The 22,304-nt window shown below is 44.1% G+C and overlaps 1 protein-coding gene across 1 annotated transcript in view; it reads left to right on the top strand.

Moving 5' to 3' along the window:
* The window catches only part of TMEM132B (transmembrane protein 132B), a 214,303-nt gene that overhangs the window by 90,885 nt on the left and 101,114 nt on the right, over nucleotides 1-22,304 (top strand). The window contains exon 3 of the mRNA XM_062504444.1: nucleotides 5,988-6,128. Within this exon, the coding sequence (XP_062360428.1) occupies nucleotides 5,988-6,128 (141 nt within the window). The remainder of the gene's footprint in view (nucleotides 1-5,987; nucleotides 6,129-22,304) is intronic.

Genomic DNA, 22,304 nt, shown 5'->3' with positions numbered 1-22,304 from the left:
TACTTGGAAAAATGACTTTGCTTATAGTGACATTAATATGGAATTGCAGAAGCAAACACAGCTGGCCCAGTGCTGCTATTTTAAGGAGAATTTGATGGGGAGGTAATTTGAACATAAATCTGTAGCAGGTCTTTTAAAATATGAAAGAACAAAGAACTAAAGCTCTTGGGGACATATTTTGAAAAATAAACACTCGCTTAGCTTGTGAAGACTTAGGACCTGGTCCCTTGAGCTTTTGTAAATTCCACGAGAGGTGGGGCAGTGCAGGATTCCTGATTCACACACTCCCAGCCCACAGCAGCAGAAAGGGCATTTGCCAGGGCTGCTCTTCCATGGCTGGCTGTTGTCACTGGTGATAGCAGCAAGAGCAGGGGAAGTGCCAGGGTGGAGGGAGAAGATACCAAAATACTCCTAGACAGCTGTGGGTTGAACTCCTGGTTCTGCCGTGTGTTTTCTGGGTGACTACATCACCTCGTTTTCCTCATATTTCTGGATTACCCGTGAAGAATTTTGTCCAGGAGGACAGAGGAGATGGATGGTGCCTGTCCTGGGGGAGCTCCCTCTGCTCTAACTGCATTTCCCAAGAGGTTTTGCCTTCCCACACTCTCAGGGATGGACTCCTGGCTGTCTGTGCCTCCCTCCCAAATGCCACAGAGTGCTCTGGGTGTGAGAACTGGGAATCACACACCTGCTTCTACCTCCCAGCATCTCCCTCTCCTTCCTCCACCTCTACAGGAATCCTTGAATTCCTTCCTTCATAGAAGCCCTGCCCATCTCACCTGCACCCAGAAGTCCCCAGATGTTATGTCTGAGTTCAGCGATGATTTTAATTTCTAATGCTTGGTTTAATGTATCCTAAACCACATGTATTTTAACTAGAAACTCCCCAGGGACCTTGTTCAGAACTAATTACTTGCTGTTTGTGCAATTCTTCAAATATGTTAAATGCTCTGTGAGGGCTTGGAATTACTCAGCTCTGCTCTGGTTTGGTCTTTAAGATGGGGAGGGGTGTCTAGCTGGGAATTGGGATGGATCAATCCTTGTTCTGGCTCTGCAGAGACAGTATAATATTGGGCAAGTTGACTAAACTGGTTACAGCTTGGATTTCCTGTAGGGAAAAGATAATGGCTTTATTTTTATTTGGGCTAAAAATGCATGTGGAGGGGCTGACTGCAGAAATGGTTGGAAGTTACAAATGAAATTTATCATAACTGTTATTATTAGTACGTCACTGAGAGTGAATTTAGCTCAGATCATGCTTTCCCCATAATGGAGTGGGGAGGGGCTAAGAGGAAATCTAAAATAGCTCTGAAAAAGTAGTTTTTCCCATCATTTTGAGCATTTCCCATCTGCTGTGAGCACATCTCTGTTTTATTTCCTAAATATCTTTTCCTTCTGTTTCTATTTTAAAGTTCCTTTTGCCAAGACTTTACCTCCCAGTTCCCACTGCCAGGATTGGGGCTGGGGTGGTGTGACAAGCAAGGATTTACCTTTCAGATTTTGCACTTAATTGCCTGGGAGTTGTGGAACTCCCCACACCCAGCGCTCGGTGCTTAAATCCCTCCTGCAGCTCTTCAGTTTCTTCCCAGCCCTGGTGATTACTTGTCCCTTCTTTCCGTGTGCTGTGAGAACTGAGAGAAGAGGTTTAGACTGGCTCAATTCTCAGGGTCAAATACACTTCTTGGGCTGGGATTGCATTTTAAAAGAGTTTCTGTGTTCCAGGTTGGCAGGCTGGGAATGCTGCTCCATCCAGTCCATCACGTTTGTCCCTTTATTTTCTGCAGTAAATGGGGGACACATTGTTCAGGGGAAACTCCTGCCAGGGCTGCCAAATGTGGTCCAAAATCTACTTTGCAAGCAGCTTCTCCTTGAGACTTCGGAGCTGCAGGAGGGGGCTGAGCTCCCTCTGAAGCAGTTTTGGCACTTCTGCATCCCCTGCAGACCTTACAGGGACAGTGGCAGCAAGGGCAGTGCTGGAGGGGTCACATTTCTGAGGGAGCTCCCTCACCCCTGAGGCAGAGGTATCCTGAACAAGCAGACCCTGGTGCAGGGTGATTTCTACCCAGCTCCCTCAGCACCCCTGTCTCACGTCCCTGCTAACTCCATTTTCAAATGCCATGCACACTGCAATGTTTTAAAGGTGGGCTTTTAACAGGACACTTTCCTGTCTGACAATTCTGCTTTTCATGGGAATGAAATGTTAGTTTTGCCAAATTTCCAATTGGCTGTCATGTTTTGTTCCTTTATTCCTTTTTTGCCCCTCTCATTTCAAAATTGTCTTTATTAAAAAAAAAGCAATTAAGCCATCTTAGTGGTAACTTAATTGCTTATTTGGGTCACGGTCCTATGAAATACTTCAGCAGCTCCTTTCCACAGTTTCATGCTCAGAGATGGTAGAATTTATATCAGCTGGCAAATTTAAAGGACATCAGATTTTTTTTCAGGCAATTCCATTTATCCTTACTGCTCCCTTTGAGTTGGCAGAGCAACACTTTCCAGTATTTTATACGTGGGGAAGGGAGGTATAGGAAAACTTAATGATACACCCAAGCTTCTAATTGAAGGCTGGCACAGAGTAGGGCCCACACGTGCCATTCACCATCCTTCCTCCAGCTCATGTCAGCTCTGGTAGGAATTTCTTACTCTTTTTCAAAGCCTCAGTCCCCAACACTTAGAATAATTTTTGTGCCTGTGGAGTTTGGGGGAAGATTTAAAGATATGAATCACTTATCTGAGGCACAGTAGGCTCAAACCTCCCATATGTAGGCTGGTTTCATTTGAATTTCTTGACTTTTCCTAAGTGAGAAGCTGAACGTAGTTTCTTCCTTCTTTCAACCTTCCTGGCTCTACTGATATCCAAAAATGCAAAATGACATCTTGTCTCAGCCCACCAGAGCAGATGCAATGCAAGGGATTAGACTGGAATTTTTCCTAAAATGCAGCACCCTGAGATGCTTTTGGAGAGTGTGGCTGGGGAGCAGCGAGCACTGCTCACTTGCTGCTCACCCAGAGAGCCAGGGAGGGCACAGCAAGGGCAAGGGGGGCACAAAAAAACCACAGGGCCCTCTGTGCAGGGTCACCCTGAAGGGAAAGCCAGCTTTGGGTAGCGGGAGAGTCTCACCTGATGGCAAAAACCATCTCGTGCTGTGCTCAGACACCAGAGGATGAACAGCAAAGCTCCCTGGCTGAGGGCTTGGGCCAGGAGGGAGCGGGGGGTTTTGGGGAGCAGGGTCTGCGAAAGGGGCTGGAACAGCTGGAGGTGCAGAGAGAGGGGGATGCTGGAGCTCTCACATCCTCAGGCTCTGTGTGAGGAGCCACTGAAAGGGGAGCAGCAGCAGGAGGAGCTGCCCAGGGCTCCTGAATCCTGCCCAGGTGTGCAGGAACTTGTCCTGTAGCTCCTCATCCTCGCTGTAGATCTTCGTCCTCATTATGGCTCCTCATCCTCACTGTAGATCCTCATCCTCACTATAGCTCTTCATCCTCACTGTAGATCCTCATCCTCACTGTAACTTCTCATCCTCACTGTAGCTCTTCTTCCTCGTTGTGGCTCTTCATCCTCACTGTAGTTCCTCATCCTCACTATAGCTCCTCATCCTCATTGTGTCTCCTCATCCTCACTGTAACTTCTCATCCTCATTGTAGCTCCTCATCCTCACTGTAGCTCTTCATCCTCATTGTAGCTCCTCATCCTCACTGTAGCTCATCATCCTCACTGTAGCTCTTCATCCTCACTGTAGATCCTCACCCTCACTGTAACTTCTCATCCTCACTGTAGCTCCTCTTCCTCATTGTGGCTCTTCATCCTCACTGTAGCTCTTCATCCTCACTGTAGATCCTCATCCTCACTGTAGTTCCTCATCCTCACTGTAGCTCCTCATCCTCACTGTAACTTCTCATCCTCATTGTAGCTCCTCATCCTCACTATAGCTCTTCATCCTCACTGTAGCTCCTCTTCATCGTTGTGGCTCCTCATCCTCACTATAGCTCTTCATCCTCACTGTAGCTCCTCATCCTCATTGTAGCTCTTCCTCTTCGTTGTAGCTCATCATCCTCTTCATCCCTAGATTTGGTTCAGAATAGACAAAAGTGGCTGCTGCAGAGTGAAGATCTCTGCAGTGTAAAAGCTGTGTAGGAGGATGTAACGAGCTTGTGGCAGATGGGAAAGGCTGATGAATCCTGAAATCGTGGATGAGATCCAACTGTCCTGGCATGCGTGTCCCCCCAGCATCTCCTGCCCTTCAATTCACCTTTCATTAAACGGCATTTGACCTGGGTGAAAAGTCAGGTTAGAAGTTTTCAGGCACATTGTCAAGATAAACATGAGAACTTGAGAGAATGGTGAGGTGAATTTCTTTAAAAAAAAACAATTTTGGCTGGGAAAGAGAAAATTTAAAAAGTGGTACTTTGATTTTTTTTTTTTTTTTTTTTTTTTGCTAGGCCCTAATGATTTTTTTTCCAAAAGTGGTTGACTAAGTCTAATGAAAGAAAATTGCTGAGGTCCTAATTCTCTATCTCATGTGAATTACAAGTCAGTCTGAAATGAAGCCGTGCAGGTGTCTTGCAGGAATTACTTGGTCCAGTGTAATCACTACAGAATAAGTGAATGTCCCTCTGAAAGAAAGGAGATGAGGTGATAGGAAAGGGGCACATCAGCTTTGAGTAATGCTGTTTGGAGATATGAATGCCTATGGAAAAGCAGGAAGGAAACAGTTAGAACAATATCAAGTAAAATTCTGTTACAGAGAATATTTTTCATCAGGTTGGCTATGCCAGGCATGGATTTAACCCATCAAGTCAGTAAAGCCTTACAGGCAAAAATAAGGATATCATAAAAGCAGGATGAATTAATTCCTTCTCAGAGGAAAAGGCCACCCACGGAGTGGTGAATTCACTTTGATCCAAGCACATGAACCCAGCCAGAGCTTCAAGGAAGTTTTTACTGGTGTAACACGAGCACCAACTGGCCGTGAGGCATGGGGCAAACCCAGCACAACTGGCTGTTAAATAAAGCTCCAGGTCCCAGCAGTGCTGTTCCATTCCACCATATAACTAAAAGGTCCCTCTTGGCTTTGCTTTTAATTAATTAAGTCACAGCAGTGGCAAGCGTGGCGCTGCAGCAGTTTCTCTCTGCCTAATTGTTCTCCAGGCATATTTGCAGCACTCCTGTTGTAATCCCAGGCTTGTTTCAGGAGTCAAGCTGCACAAATGAAGTTCCTGCTATTAAAAGCAGTTTGTTTTCTATTCCTTGGCAATCTGCTCCTAACGCTGAGCCTCGCTGGAGCATGGACTTTTATTTTTGGCAAGTTTTATTTTTTTTTTTAAAGCCAAAAAGCGATGACATTTACCAGCTACCACGCTGCTCTCACTCTCTAGCCATGCTCAGGAAATCAAGTTTCCCACGTCAGCATCATATTATTTTCAGCAGCAGCAGTCTGATGTGCCCAGTTTGATAGATACTGATGCAATGACATAATTATTTTCCTCCCTCAGTCTAGAATAACTTACTCCTTTTCTCTCCTTCCTGCGTTATGGTCTTTGAACAATGAAACTCATTTTTTTTTTTCCATGCAGACGGCCCTAATATTAGAAGATACCTCACTCCCAAAGGTTTTCAGGCAGGAGGATGTATTTTATATCACATTGCTCTTATTCCCCATCTTAAACTGCAGGACAGACACAGCAAATTAAATCAACTTATGCTTCGTCACATCTGTTTCATTTGTATCAGACTGGTGCCACAGAAGCAGAAACCATTCTTATTCTCTCCACATTGCTCCAGCTAAAGTTGACTGGCTTTGCACACAATGAAACTTATACCTCACCTCTTTAAAACGATTGGATCTGTTTTATGTTTTTAAAGCAGAGTGACTCGTGGTTGCAACCTGTGACTGATGGGAGAGGGAGCATTTCCTTTCACCCTCCTTGTTCCCCTCGCTGCCTTTATCTGGAGAGCTGCAGCTAAGGCAATCCTTGTGGTTCCCCAACAGGATCAGGACGGCCCCAGGAGTGAAGATCTCGGACATCAGGGTCAGTGATGCTGACCAGTGGGGGGTTCAGGAGGAGACAGACAGCGCCAGGAGCACGGCCACGCTCACCTGTGTGCACAACGACCCCGGCGCCGAGGACAGGTGAGCCCCCTGCACGAACCTGTGCTGAGCGCTGCCATGGCCCTGCAGAACTCCTTCATGAGCCACCACAGCCCTGCTCAGCCTCCCTGCAAAGCTCTAGGTGATCTGAGCAGAGCTCCTCTCTCTTCTGTTTCACTTCCGAGCTTTTGGGAGCACGTTACTGAGTTAAACTGGAGGCAGCCCCCCAGTCCTAGCTCACGTCTGCTTTTCACGACCCGTCAGGGCAGCAGAATTCCTGCTGCCAAAGAGCCAACAGAAAAGAATGAACTAAAATAGAGAAATATGGGGAACAATCGAAAGCAATATAGTGAGATACTGTTTCCTCTCCGCTTTCTATTTTATACGTTAAAAGATCCCCAATTTTGTGCCAAGAAGAGCTAGAATTTCCATTCTGCAGGGTAAACTGAGGGAACTGAATAGATAGGCAGCACACAAAATGCTTTAAACGTAGAACAATGCAGCCTTCTTTATTAGAAAGCTATGAAAGGAACAGCTATTCACTGTTATTTATTAATGCTGCAAACACCTTGGAGTGTCTCTGAGCTCTTGGAATGCTCCCATCAGCTGCATCAAAAGTAATGAGAAATGTACATTTTTAGTTAGAATTATGGATTTCACAAAACAAGCAATTTCTCCCCAGTATCCTGCAGTTACTCCACAGTTAAAGTACACCGTGTATACATTTAGGAATAAATAAATTCCTAAATAATTAGGAAATCACAAAACTTTATGTCAAAATTTTTATTCACGGAGTCTTTTGCATCCGTATTTTTTTCGTCTGAAAACTCCTGTAAGGGAGGAAAATGGTTGCTGGTAATTGCTTAGACCTAGGAAGGTTATTGCCAGAGGTCTGGAGCACAAAGAGAGTTTGTACTCTGTTTAGTTTTTGAAGCTGTATTAGAGGAGCAAATGAATCCCATCCAGCTCTGGGTACCTGCCACAGAAGTGTTGAGGGCAATAATATTTAATGTGGAAAGTTATTTAATATTTACTGGGAAGATGTTTAATTACTTTTTAGCAAGAGGCACTGCTGAGGAGAGTTCTCCTGGTGCACCACAAGGGAAGAGTGCCTGGGTGTCTCCAGCACGGAGCAGAGTGGAGGTGGCTGAGTGGGATGCAGACATTTGCCTGCTGAAGCTGTGAAGTGAGGGGAGGTGATTCCCTTCTCAGGGTCTCTGCAGAGCTGCTACAGAACCTTGTGGCATGAATTCCAGGCAAGCCTTTCCCCTCATCAGCTGTTCCACGCACTTGTTCCCCAATCAAAGAAAAAAAAAAAGATAGGAAAGAAAAGAAAAAAGGAAAGGAGAGAAGAGGGGGGCAAAAAGGAAAGAAAACAGAAGGAGAAGGGGAGGTGAGGGAAGACCCCTCTTGTTTCTTAAACACATTTGTAAGTTGTAATTCTGAGGGGATGCAGGAGCTTCCAGCCACGTTCCGTGCTTATTTTCTGGGGTTTTCCATGGTTATTTTCTGGGGTTTCAGGGGCTGATAACACAGAGCTCTGCCCGCTGTGTTTGGCACTTTGTGTCCAAGCCTTTGTCTCTTGGCAAGGTGTCCCAAAGCTGCTGCTGGGGCCAGAGAGTCCCTCTGGGGTGTGAGCTCAGGCACGAGCTCTGAGCCTGGCTCAGAGGGGACCTTTGTGCCTGTCCTGGTGCTGGGAGGTGACACTGTGGCTCCAGCAGGGCTCAGCTCCAGTGGCTCATGTGGGTGTGATGCCTTAGGATTCCACCTTTTATATTTTTCGTGTATTTGTCATCCTGCAGTTCTTCAGTGTAGAACTCTAAACTCCATGTGCAGTGTGAGCTGCTGCTCTCCCATTTTGGTCAGACACAACAATTCCTCTCCAGGCTGGGAATCAAGGACACCTCTCTGCCTCAGGCCCCCAGAGATGGAAACAAAAATGAACTGGGGGGAGAAAACTTGGGGTAAATGACTCCATTACCTAAAACTGTAGTTGAGAGATTAACCCAAATACCCAAATGGACTGAACTTACAAAAATGTGAAAACCTGTGACCCGTTGTCCATTCTTGGGTGCAGCCCTGGGGGGCTTTGTCTGCCCCAAATGTACCTGAAGGCCCTTCAATAAACAGAACTGCTTTTTATTCCCTTAATTCTGTCTGCCCCCTGTTTTCAGGTGGTCCCAAAAGGCAGCAGGTGGCTGGGCAGGGTCTGCTCCCTGTGAACCCCATCAGGTTCTTCCCTCTAACAACCATGACCTCTGTTCCCTTTGCAGCAAGGTGGAAAGCCATCAGGTTGAAAGTGAAATACTGAGGTTAAAGGGAGATTAGGGCCATCTGATGCTGCTGAAATCAAAATGAAAGAACTATTTTTAAAGTTGGACCAAAAAAAAAAAAAAGCCTGCACACTGAAACTTATAGCCTTGTATGTGATTTCACTAATCCATGAAATTATACCTGTCACAGTAACTTAGTTTTTATTAAAACTGAGTTTTGCTTTGTGTTGAACTGTTAAATTGCACAAAAGCAATGCATCTCAAGTTAATTAATACTTTGACCCTTTCCTTTATAATATTAGTTTAATATTTTTGGATTAATTAAAGTATGCAAATAGAAACTGCTGAAAGATCACTTCCAGATTTGCAAATATTGTAGTGCTTAGAGTAAATATTTAACTTTGATCTTTCCTTTAATTTGTCTCTTTGGTCATAATGGTGGCCCTCCTGTTTCTTTTGAAGAATGTCAAGTGTTTATGTAGAAGTTCTGCTGTTTCATTTAAATGATTGGAGACCTGAACTTGCTTCCTTTAGGGTCAACGTGACAAAATTTTCACTAGAGCTGGTTCACGTGTTCCTCATTTTCACAACCCGAGGAGCTTCATTAAAGGCAGTTTGTGTCTTTTCTGTGGCAGAGCAGAAGCTCTCAGTGCACAGAATCGTGTCCACCTCGGGGAGATGCTTTTTTCTCCCTTGGAATTAATTTCACTTCTGGCTCGCCCAGCTGGTGGGGGAGCAGTGGGTAAGCCAGGACTGAGCCTCTGGGCCGAGCTTAGCTTATTTCTGGGTAAGCTTTGGCCGAGTTCCTGGTGGGTTTGAGCCTCCCTCAGGCTTTTGTGCAGGGTGGAAAGCCTGGCCAGCCCCAGGCACAGCTCTGGGGACACCGAGAAACCCCTGGGAGTCAGAGCCACCCTGAGTGGGCTCCGTGCCCTCCTGGTGCCCTTCACCCCAGGCAGCTCAGCTTGGCACTTGGGCTGGGCTTTGCCAGTGCTGGGCTCTGATAAGAGCCCCTGACAGACAGAGGCAGGAGCAGAGCCGTGGCTCTGGGCTGTGACATGTTCTAATCCCCTCTGCTTTCCTTTCAGCCCCTCTTATCAGCTGGAGCATTTTCAAATTTGCTTACTTTTCTAATCTTTCTCCCTCTCCCCTCTGTAGTGTTACTGCTATCATGAGTTTTTCATCTTCATTTCTCACATTTCCCTACGCAAATTGAGTGTCCATTAAAATGCTTTAAATTAAGACCTTTCCTCCTTTCATGCAGAGCGCATCGCTGCCTTTTTTTGTGCATTACTTAAAAAACCCCCTCCTTATCACAATGTTTCAGGCAGTTTACATTATATTCTATTAAAAATCCATTTTGTCCAAGGTTGTCACAATTCACAGATTAAAGCCTTCCAGAGTGTGTTTTGTTAGGAATACATCCATAAATTCACCTCTTTAGTCGCCCCATAAGCTTGTATTTAAAACCTCTTTTTTTTTGATAATGCAGTTGAACAAAGAGCATAAAAAGATTTATTTTAAATATACACACAGCAGTATATATGACCACATCTTTTCTGATCTGTGTGGAGCCCTGCTTTGCCCTTCCTTTTGCTATCTCAAAGGACCTTTTTGGTATCTCATTGAGTGAGGAGATTGCTTGTTGCCATCTGCATCTCTTCTCCCTCGAGCTCTCTCCTCGGGGCAGGTCTCTGAGAATCTCATTTTGGTGGGGACAGTTGAAGCAGCAGTGTTTTGGCTCAAAAAGACACAGTTTATTCTTCAAGCACAAACAGTTTTGCTCTATGCCTGCAGCTGGGACCCAGCACTTCCATTCCATGGGAAAGGATGTGCGTGGATTTCTGCTTTGAGGGCAGACATGGCTTGCAAGGAAGTCAGGGCTGGTGGGCTCTGCTGAAAATCAGGTGTTTTCAGCCCTCAGTGCACAGCAGCTGAGCTGCTGAAGGGCTGGGATCTTACCTAGTGCTGAACTAGTGCAAGAATAAAATTTGCTAAAATTTGGGAGTGTACAGACACAAGTCCTTGGCCGTTTCCTGCAAACAGATCCCACTTTGTACAGACCATGCAGGTCATTTCCACTGCATTTGCTAAAAGATGGATGGAGCCTTGCAGTTCTTGTGTCCTTTACTCCTGAGAGTTCTCTGGAAGCATTTCAGGAACATGGCACAAATTAGCTTGCAGTGGGACCAGGGCAAGAGGGCTTGAAAAAAATGCCCTGAGAGCCTGGACCATCTTGGCAAGCTGTGGTACCCCATAACTCAGGGCTGATACCCCGAGGAACAGGATTTCAGGAGCTCTGCCAGAGTGATTTAGTATTTTATAGGATTAAGTTATTTGAAATCAGTGCTGAGCAGGAGCTGAGTCTCCATGCTCTCATTTGAAAGGCTCCAGAACAGAACATATTTCATGGTGCTCAGTGTTCTCCTTGCTGGAAAGCTGAAGAACAAACCCTTCATGTGACCCAGCCTTTGGTTCAGGACAGAGATGGCACCAGCACAAAAGCTTAGGCCAGAGAGCTGCAACAGCTCTGAAAGGGAATAGAAATATACTGAGAGATTATTTTCCTTCCTCAGGAACAGTCATTAAATTGTATTGGATTATTGCCAGGTAAGGAGAGTCTGATCCTTGACAAACTAGTGTTTTAATCAGGGAGCTTATATTTATGCTAACTAGCAAAGATAATAAAATCAATTTAACCTGCAGTGCTGAGTAGAGAGTTACTGAGACCAAACTGGTTCTTCTCACCTAGGGATGATTTTATTTTCATGCCTATAATACAGCTTCTGTCTCTCAGGATATCCATCACAGCATAAATTAAATCTGCATGAGGGGCACTCAGCATGCAGAAGTAGAAAGAGTGAAATCTTCAGAAGGCATTTTTTCAGGTGTCCTCAGAAATATTTATTCTGTTACCTGGAAATGTATATATATTTTTAAATTGATGCACTCCAACTCAGCTCTAACATTTGACATCCTCTGCCTTTAAATTTGAATGAAATATTAGGATTTTATTGTGATTGCTCAATTTCTTTACTATTTTAGGAGGTGTTTACAGAATTCAAATTATTTACTTATTTTATAAAATTTTAATTGTAATATATCTTTAAAACAGGAAAAGCAGTTATTTTATATATTTATAGGCACGCAAATGCATCCTCCTGTTTTAAAATAATTCACTTATTTTCCTGTGCTTGTGAATACCCTTTGAACCAGGAATATCAGCCAAAAGAAAGATAAAACATTTGCTGCTAGTTAAGATTTGTGCATATATTTATTTAAAGTAAATATGTGTTGCTGGAATGGATGATCCGCTGAGCAAAGATGCATCATTTGGTTTTGTTTTCAAAGCTTTGGGTGTGCCTTGAAAACGAGAACTGGGCTTCTTCCCTCTCTGTGCTCACTTTGGCAGAGTCTGTGGCAAAGCTCTGAGCCTGCCCTGTGAGTGCCCCGTTCCCCACTGCACATTCCATGGGGCACTAAGCAAATGCTCCACCTGGAACCTGAGGCTCCCTGGGCTACTCAGCCCCTCTCTGCCAGGTGGAAATTCTCTCTCAGAGCTCCTTGGAGGTATTTCTCTGTTGAATTCCCCTCCACTCTGCTGCAGAATGACCCACTCGGGTCTGATGTTGGCTCCAAGCCATCAAGAAAGGGACAGTGGGGCAGAGATTCCAAATCAGCATCTCCCAGACAGAGCCTGGGGTTTGCTGAGCTGATTTCCTGCAGGGACTTGATCTCCTGGAGGCTGAGCTGTGCTGGTGCCCAGTGCCAGCTCAGCGCAGGGCAGGCTGATGCTGCAGTGAGGACTTTGGTGCTCCCGGCAGATAAATAAGCCCAGAAAGATGGGCTGCAGCCACTGTAGCACTGGGGAAGGCATCAGGCCGTGCACTCAAACACTTCCTGATGTTTTTATTGCCACAGGAACTTGCTTGGCCCCAGGACACCGAGTGTGTGAAGTGCCAGCAGCAGCAGCAGTTGTCTGACAGAAGATCAATGGCACGTGTTGCTGTGCACAAAAGAGCAGCAACTGCTGCAGACACACAGCCTTGCTCCATCTTATTTCAGGCCATGCAAAGGCAGTGGGCTGGATGCCATGGAGTTCACATAGTGCTAGAAAGTGAGTGAGTAAGGGGAGCAGAGGGAGAAAAGAAACACAAGGAAGTGTGTAAAGCAGGCGGGAAAGAATTGGGAAGAGCTGAGGGAAAACAGCCAGGGAGATGAAGATGGGAATGGAAAAAGTCAGGGAGATGGGAATGGAAAAAGCCAGGGAGATGGGAAGGGAAAAAGTCAGGGAGATGGGAAGGGAAAGCCACTGCTGTCCCTTCCTGCCAGACTGATGGGGGTGAGGACACTGGAGTTCCTCAGGAACTCTTCCCACCATGAAAGCCATATTTCTGTGAAGCCAGACCTCAGCTAGTTTGGAAAGGAAAGCTTTGAATTAAAACCTAGGGGTGCCTAAGGTGTGGGAAGGAGGCACAAATGCTGTGGTGCTGTGTACTTGGGTGTTTCCCTCCTCTTCTTAGGCACTCGCTGCTTTCCTTGGGTCTGAGGTGTTAAAGGCGAAGAAACGCGCTGTGGGTGTAGGGTGCCATGGCCCTCAGATCCTGCAGGAGCTCATTTGGCCACCCTCAAGACAGCTCTGTCTCCTGAGCCGTCGATGAAGAGGATTTTATCTGTAATGCACCAGTTTTCAGGCTGTGACCTCCATTGTGAGTGACGGAGTCTGCTCTGCTTTGTGTAAAGAGAGTTCCAGTGAGAAGCAACCACACTCGTTTTCAAACTGAATCACAAAGAAAACCTGAGTTAGGAGAATTTTAACTAACCTTTATTCTTTACATCTCTGCCTTTTTGTATGAAAGAACCCAGGCCAGCTTGGCAATGTTCCTATTAGATGAAAGCACCGGCACCTCACAGTACCTTAGAGAGGACATAAAAATAATAGCCAAATTAACAGCAGTGGGAGGGACAGCTTATTGTAAAAAACTGCGGTGTGAGGATCAAATATCATTTCTGGAGGGTCTTTTTTTCCTCTTCATTTTTTCCATTCAAGGCCAAGAACAATGAAATTGTCTCCATCTCCTGTAGGGACCCCAATATCCTGGAAGCCACACAGATTCCCTCCTGGCCAGCCAGCTCTTTGGGGTGGCTGTCTCTGCTAGAGCAGATAATTGCTCCTGGTCCCAGCTCACCACTTCAGGGAGTTGATGGCTTAGCCACTCTTCTTTTTCCATCTTACTCCATCCCTTGTTATGACCCAAAAGAATCTTTTTGAACAAATGCATCTTTGGTAGCTGGAGCAGCCTGGTGCGCAGTGCAGGGAGCTCCAGCAAAGTCAATGTTCTGTTGTCTGGAAATTGTGGAAAATAAGGAATATCTTGTTGGAAGAACTCAATACAAACAGAGGCATGAAAATTAGTTAGAAAACTAATGTTTGATAAAGATCTCTGGACTTGCTAAACTAGTAGAAATCTTTCTGCAAACCCAGAATATTTTCTGGCAGCATTTGTTTAATGGGACTACAATGAATTAGAAAAATACTAAAAAAAAAAAAAAGCAACAAAACCCAAACATTGGAACTCCAGACCCTTCGGTCTCTTCCTTGGTGAACATGCAAAGGAGTGGCTTAAATAAACTCTTCATGAGTGCAGTCCATAGAACCTGATCCAAACCTTATTCTGAGCAACAGAAAAGCGAACCAAATCATTCTGAAATTAGTCTTGTTTTTTAATTTGACCTAATTACCTCCATTTTGGGCATATCATTCCTCGATGTGAAGCTTAATATTGATGTAACAGTTGGGAAAGTTTAATTTCAGGGTAGGGTGGTCTGTATAATTAGGACTGCAAGAACGTGGCAGGGAGGCTGGGAGCCAATTTCCAATGCATGCAGATGAGTGAGTGGCTGCTGAAATCATTATTCATCCAGTGGAGCGTCGTGCTTTTTCCACACTGGATGCCAAAGGGAATGATGACATATTCACAATCAATGGGCTTCTCCAGGTCTCTGCTGGTTTCCTGCCTGCTCCTCCCTGTGCAGTGTGTTTTATTAATGGCCATGGGGACGATGGCACGTGGGCTGCCTCAGGAGGTCCATGATGAAAATCTGTCCAGGTGTGGGGAATTTCTAAAGCTTTGCAGAGTTCTGTGGGCACTTTGCAGCTGTGCTGGTGCCTGGAGTGTGAGTGATACAGCCCAGGTAACCGTGGCTGCTGAGCTCACCCCTCTCAGGACACATGTCCTGATTCCAGGGACAAAATGTTGGGTTTTGGGGGGCTGTTTTCATAATTTAGTCACCTTTTTCCCTTGATGGCCTGAAGTAGCCCTTTCCTTGGTGTTTGCTGGGGTGAACACCCAGGAGAAACAATTCTTAGCACAACTCATCTTATAAATGTGGAACGTGCACAGTTTAGGTATCTGTGCAGCACTTTGGGATTCCTCCCATCCCTCACTGACGGGAAATCTTCACTGACCCTTATAGAAATCCCAGAGGGAGGGAGGAGACGTGATCCCAACCCTTATAGCACACAAGGATGACCTGATTGTTCTTTAAATATTGTACTTCCTAATGTAGTCCCAGCTTGCAAACCCATTCCAGACTCAGGAGAGCCCCTTTATGTAGGGAGCCACTTAAGTACCCACTTGCTTTGGAGTACCTGCCTCGTTTCTGTGTGTGGCAGGTGTAAAGATAAAGGAGATGCTCTGAGCCTGCAATTAGAGACACCAATCTCTAGATTTGTGAAAATATAAGTCTTGATGGTGAGCCAGGTTCTGCATAATGACAGGCATTAGTGTGTCACACCTGAAATACTGTGGAAATCAGAAACTGGAATTTTCTGCAGCACAGGAACATTTCTGGGGATATTTCAAGTGTTGCTAAGGAATTTATTTTTGGCAACTGTACATAGGGATTTAAGTACCATAATTGGATTGTTCTTTGATATAATAGACTGGAAAAGATTATTGAATGAATGTGAAATCGGGGAGCTGGTATTTGAGGTGTGCTTAATTCTCTCTTTTACCAGTTTATGAGTTTGGCTTGTAGCAAAGCCTACTGCACACATTTGGATTCCATTTGTGATGTGTTGACTTGCTTACTTAATAGCCAATGCACTAAAGTACAAAAGCTAACAACTCATTTATTAGGCATTTAGCCAAAACTTGAACTCATTTTACTGTTAGGAGGTGCTGTTGCTAGACAGACAAATATTAAGTTTGTTACATTGGTTTATTTGAATCATCTGTGCCAAATGCATTATAAAACGACCCAGCTTTAACTTTGCATAAATTATTTTTTGCTTTAGTTAGAATTTTTCACTCATTTTGCTATTACTATGCCTCACCTGTGTTTGCAACTTAAAAAGTTACAAACTTTTTTTGTTTATGTTTTTATGGTTAACATAAAAAGTTATAAACTCTTGTAAAACGAAAACATGAAATCTGGCTGATGCTTCTGTCAGTGTCGGCGTGTGATTTTTTTTGTTTGTTTCCTGTAAACCCCAATGTTTATTTGAGAAGAACATGAAATGGGAGTTAAGCACTTTGCACCAGGACTGTTCTCCAGCTCGTCTCACTGGGCCTGTGACAGGGAAACCTCTCCTTGGCACTTGGCTGAAAACATCATTTTGTTATAACCTTGGACATCCTGTCTTTGGGAACTCACACTTGGAAGCTGGGTTTATTCTTTCTGTACGAGTTGGTGTCTGTGGATTTTCCCAGGACGCTTGTTCAGGGGTTTGCTGTGAAATATTGCAGTCATTAAGGCAAATCACTGCAGCTTTAGCCAAAAAGCTTTCCTTAAAACCAACTGCCAGTAACTTGATCTTGCAAAAATGCCTTGTTTGGTTTTGTCGGTGTCGTTAATGAACTGGTTTGATTCTTCTGGAGTTTTTAGGCTCTTGGGCTCAAAATCTCGGTGTGTACAAGTCCCAGGAAGAGCTTTGTTGTTGGGGCTGCTCTTCTGGATTTTTTGGGTTCTTTGGTTGTGTTGGCTGGTGGGCAGCAGCAGCAGCAGCACTGACACCCCTGCTCATGGCTGATGGCACAGTTCCTCCTGTTTGAATTTTACTTTTAATGGCACTGTATAAAATCACTATTGCACAGCCACCAAATGAAGTGGCACTTTATTTTTAGTTACTAATGTAATGTTTTTAAGGTGTTTGCTGTAGGTCCTAGACTGTCTGGAAGGTTCTGTTCCCAGTCCCCTCCTCACCTCTTTACTTGTATTTAAAACCTTTTGCCATCATTGACTGGAAAGAACTGAATGCCATTTTATTTACCAGTATCTAGGGACAGGAGGGACCTCAGCTCCTCAGCTGAGGGAGGGATCAGCCCTGCACAGCAAAAAAGAGAATTATTTTGTCTTTTCTCTTGGGAGTTTTCAGTGCAGAGATTTAAATCTGGAAGTATTGACCTTGGCAGTGAGGGGATAGTGGAGGTTTTTGGATATATGGGTTCCTGTTTTCACTCTCCCTCTTGGACGATTTATGTCCATGCTGGTTTTCTAAGTCTGGTTTTCTAAGTTTTCTGCTGTATCTTTTTGTTAGACAAGCACTTCTTAATGGTGTACCAGTTAATTTCTCTAGTGAAAAGAGGAAGAAACAAGTTATTCTCCTTTTAAAAAGAGTGATTTAAGTAGGGAATAATGAATGCAAAATTCTGTCATTAAAAATCAGCAGATAAGCTGATGGATCATCTGTCATTCCCAAGCCTTGCCATAAAGGAAAAGTAGTTTTTTGGCTTTTTTTAAAAAAAAAAATAAAAAATGGTAATGATGAGCATGAAACATGCTGACTATGAATGCCTTGATAATGAAAACTATTATTTATTCAGTCAACAACACCTTGTGACTGCTGCTTAACAACACCTTGTAGGAGAAAATTACTTCTTTCATACAGAATATTTTCATTTGATTGCCAATTGCCATCCTATTATTGTTATGAGCTGTTTATTAGTCAGTACCTCAGGGCTCCTAAAAGCCATCCCTGGTACCTGTGTTGGTCGGAGTCACGTCCAGGACACTGTCCCCAGTGGACTCGTGCTTGTTTCAGGGACAGGGTTTTGGGGAGTTCATTACAGAGCCTCAGCTGATGCTCAGGAAGCCAGAGAGCAGCAGTTCTCTATGTTTTGCATGCTTTTATTTAGGTTTTTTCTCTAAATGGGAGGCCCTGCCCCTCTGCAGTGTGGCCAGCAATCTGGATACCAGCCAGAGAGGTCTCTGGAGTTCAGTGACATCCCAAAGCTGGCATTTGCGTGACATAGGACCTGTCCCAGCCCAGCATCTGATTCAGACAGAAAGCGCTGCCCTGCTTCTCACTACACACCCTACAACATTTATCTTTCCCATGCATTACAAGGAGACAAGGGAAGAGAAGTTCATGCCCTCATCTCACAGTATTCTCCATCCCAAAGAGGCATTTCCAGTGTCTGAAGATCTGAGCTCCCTTTCAGTAGCTCTTTGCTGCTCCACAATTAGCTCAGCTCTTCCAGTTACTCATGTTTTACATAGATGGTAACCCCAAGCCAGATGAACGCAGACATGTTCTGAAAAGACTGTGGTGGAGGGGGAAAAAAGGTGTCAAATGTTTTCTTAGAAGCTGAAAATACCAGCAGATGTCTGTTGATTTGGAGCTAACCAGGCATTTATACCTTTATTATTTGCCTGAGTGTTGAAAGCCACTGTAGGGCTCCTTTCTTGGTGTTTTACAGAACAAACTCTGATCTTTTTACAAAATATATTTATATATCTATATAGCAATAAATAGTTTTAAAAGAGCTGGAGAACTGGATGGGTGGGAGCAGGAATTGAATGGAACAGGCTGAATGGAACAAGAAGTTAATCACCTGCAGTGGGACAATTTGTGGTTTTGCCTCTTGTGATGCAGTGAATTGGGGAAGCTTTGGGGCTGGCACCAGTTAATCCTTTAGTTTCCCTTTTTTGATGAGGGGATGTCTGCTGGACTTCTTCCCTCCACCTCTTCCCCCACCCTGAAGCTCCAGCAGAGATCAACAGGAGTGCTGGGGTTCTGTGAGCTGTAATTCTGCTTCAGCCATGATTATATGTCAGTCTGCTGCACTCTGTAAGTGCTACTCCTGGCTTCCTGCTGGGAGCAGTTGATTAGATTCTAGTGCCTTTTATTCTCTAGATAGGGATTTTTTTTTTTTAACCAAGCATAGTAACACACAAAAGCCCCCATTTATATTTTACTATTTTTCTTCCTCCCCCACTCATAACTCATGCTTAAATACAAAACTAAAATGTTTTTTTGGCAAACCTGACCTTCCTTAACCCAATCTGTCCTCCCACTCCAAATAAAATTCAATTTCAAGGTCTACTGTGGCCTTAAATTGTAGGATAAGTCTTTGACCCAGGTAGAAATTTTCTACAAAATGTGACTCTTAAGCTGAATTTTGGACTCTCTCTGACGAAATAAATGCTAACTGCACATTTATTTGTAGTCCCACTTGTTACATTTTTCATTGTCAGCACAAGCTTTATTCCTCCAAATACATTATTGAATGAAAGAAAGCAGCTATTCTTTTATCTGTTACTGCTGATGCCTGTAATTCATCCTGTTCATTTTCTGTGCTGCTATTTTCTTTGTGTGGCTCTTCCCCGGCTTATGTAGCACAGAAAAACTTAATTGCTTAAGTCTGATGTACTTTTCTATTCCTGGCAGCAGTGTAGGTTGCTGAACCATTATGTGGGAGCTGCCTTCTGGAATATGAAGTGTGTGTTGCAGTTGGGATGTGGCAGGGTTAGGGCCCAGTCCAGGAGGAGCCTTTTCATTGCTTTTTTGGATATTTTCTATAATGCAGCCAATTCTACTGTTATTTCCTGAGTGCTTTTTGCAAGTGGAAAGTTTTCTTTTTGGAGGTCTCATGCTACAAGGCTTTCTTAAAAGTTATGGGACCATTTGATTTTGGGAGATCAAGAGGGAAACCCTGAATTCATACCAGCAGCTGATGTTTGACAAAAATCAGGAAGCAGCTCTTTATCTGATGACATGAAAGACCATTACTCCTCATAGCTAATCTAGTTTGGTTTCCTGCTAATCCGAGCTTTATTTGGTTGTTATTTCAGCTTTGGTTCCACCTATTTACCATAAAACACCAAGCCAGTGCTGGTACTCATGTACAGAGGAGCTTTATTAAGCAGTCATGATGATGCATATTGACAAGTCATTTTCTTTTTATCGTGTCTTTTCAAATATTTACATTCGAAATCCCAGACTTCTGGAGTCAAGTGATTTTGAAGAAGGATTGCGCTTGCATTTGAATGTAAGAAGTAAGATTCTGCTTGTTTTGACTGATGAAAAGTCTTGAAAATTTCATGAGACTGGAAAGATGAGAGCAAAGAAAGAGCAGTTGGAGCTTCAGGAATCCTTAGGATGGGCTCTGGCTGTGCAGGGTGTGATGTGTGCTGTCTGTGCTGGTGATGCTCTGGGGGCCCTTGGGAAAGGAGCACGCCGTGGGAGGGAGGGCTTAAACTCCAGGCATAAATTATCTGTCTGCTGAAAGTGCTCCTTGGATTTCCTGTCTTGGTGATTAATGGTGGAGCAGACAGTAATTTTCATATGAGCATGGTTAGTCTACCTGTTAATACCCCATGAACACAAATGGGGAGGGTTCTGAGGAGCCTGCCCTGCTAATTAGTATTTCTGTGCTTTCACTAATCACTTGAACTGGGAGCTTGGCCAAGACTAACAGAAGAGACTTCCAGTACAATAAATTGTTTTAATTTTGTGATCTGATCTTATGCATGGCTCAGTGTTTCTGAAGGCAAGGGCAGAATAAAATCTCATTTTGCATGATAACATATGCAAATCAGAACTTTTTGGTCCCAGATGAAGCTTCACTTCTATTGACATGGTGCTTGGAAAACGCTGCTAAGGATAAAAAGCCACTAAAACTTTATTTTGCTGATAATATTCCATTATTGCTTTGTAAGCTACTTTATCCATAGGGCAAAATCTGCCAGAGAGATAAGATCCCATAATTCCTGTTTGTTTGTATCATTCCCTTTATGATTTATAGACTGCTGTAGATGTTTGTGGCATTTTGCAGACATATAAAAGATTGACATGTTCTTGCCTCAAAAGAACTTAAAAATTCTGCAGTTTAGCAGCACTCAGCAGTTCCTCCTGTTTGAATTTTACTTTTAATGGCACTGTATAAAATCACTATTGCACAGCCACCAAATGAAGTGGCACTTTATTTTTAGTTACAAATGTAATGTTTTTAAGGTGTTTGCTGTAGGTCCTAGACTGTCTGGAAGGTTCCGTTCCCAGGCCCCTCCTCAACTCTTTACTTGTATTTAAAACCTTTTGCCACCATTGACTGGAAAGAACTGAATGTCATTTTATTTACCAGTATCTGAAATATCACTTTGCTGCTTGACACATCTTTACTTTCTACATTATATCCTTGCACTGAAATGTGAGTGAAGTCCCACCTCTATACCTGCAATTTTAGGATTTCCAGGCAGTTGTGTAAAGCAAAATCCTTCTATATCCTGCCCAGGTAATTTTACAGAATTACATCTATAAACATAACATTAAAAGCAATTTTCTGAGCCTCGTGATTACACTGATTTTGTTTGTCACACACCTGCATGTCCTGACTTGCCGTGTTCTGTCACTCACAGTAAACTCTGTCTCCGGGTGTAATGTGACAGATGCTAATGAAGATGATACAACACAAATTTTAAAGGCAGAGATACTTGGAAAGGTCTTATTTACACCATATTACATGCATTGAAAAGTTAATTTTGTTAAAAAGAAAGTAAAATTCTGGGGGGTTTAAGGTGGCATACACTTGACCCTAAGCCTAAATTAAATTCACTGAAATTTATGGCTTGCTTTGATGAATCCCAGCCAAAAAGATTTTTGAGCAGTAGACTGGTGGGAGGCAGGAATTATTCAGAGAGGTTTTGTTCCTAAGGAGGCGAGTGAAAAAACCCCTGCTAATTTCATGGGGAACTCGAGTAACCTGCAATGTTCTTGTCCAGTTACATTTTTCAGTGCAAGGCAGCAGCAGGGGTGGCTTTGTCTGGATTTGAGGCTGTAATAGAAGGACCTGGAGGATTGTAAGGTCAGAAGCCCTGGAGTTTGTCAGACACCCTGCCTTTCCCTTTGAACAGACACTCAGCAGAGAGCACGGTGGAACAGAATTTACAAAATACACTTTCCAAGACAGCAAACTTTGTTAAGGACTTTGGCTGAGGAATCCTACTGCTGGTTCTGCTGTCAGCCTTGAATGCAGCGTTCATGGGTGAAATATTCTCCCATGGAAGTGCGAGGATAGAGACTGTACAACAGTGATCCTGTAATTCCCTGCTCCAGGGCTTTCATCCCATGCTTGCTGTGGGAGACGAGTTGATGTGCTGGGTGAACGCTGCCTCAGATCTCCAGGTTTTTTTTTCTTTGTGCTCCTTTGCTCTTTGCCATCTCCAGTTGCCTGCAGTGGGGGGATCATGCTCTGGGATGAACTTTTTATGCATTGCTGGGGCAGCACCTTCCTTGTGAGCTGTTCTGTCTCTCAGCACTGCGGCTGATCTGATTGTTGCAGGTTTTTCATCCCACTGCTGCGCTGGTGAAACACCTTTAGACTCCTGGTGGCAAATCGGGACTGCCCAGTTATGCCTTTGGTTGAGGAGGAAACAATTGAAAAGGATTTTAGCAAACCGTCTGTGGCTCATCACATGCTTTAACCAGAGCAGGGTGAGGTGAGAGAGGGCACAGAATGTTCAGGAAGCAGGAGCCCTGCTCCCACAGGTGCCCTAAAGCCTCCCACGGATGGCAGTCCAGCCTGGGATTTGGGAAGAAGCAGCAGGAAGCCCAGAGCAGGCATGTGAAGAGCTGGGCACTGCCACACTCCCCTGTCACCCCAGGGCACCTCACACAAGATGTGAACCGGGTCAGCATCTCCCTGATCCGCACAAATATTTGATC

The sequence above is a fragment of the Cinclus cinclus genome, chromosome 17 (assembly GCF_963662255.1).
Source record: "Cinclus cinclus chromosome 17, bCinCin1.1, whole genome shotgun sequence".
NCBI classification, from domain to species: domain Eukaryota; kingdom Metazoa; phylum Chordata; class Aves; order Passeriformes; family Cinclidae; genus Cinclus; species Cinclus cinclus.
Note: the sequence above shows the minus strand (reverse complement) of the source record. Positions and strands in the feature narration are given on the sequence as shown.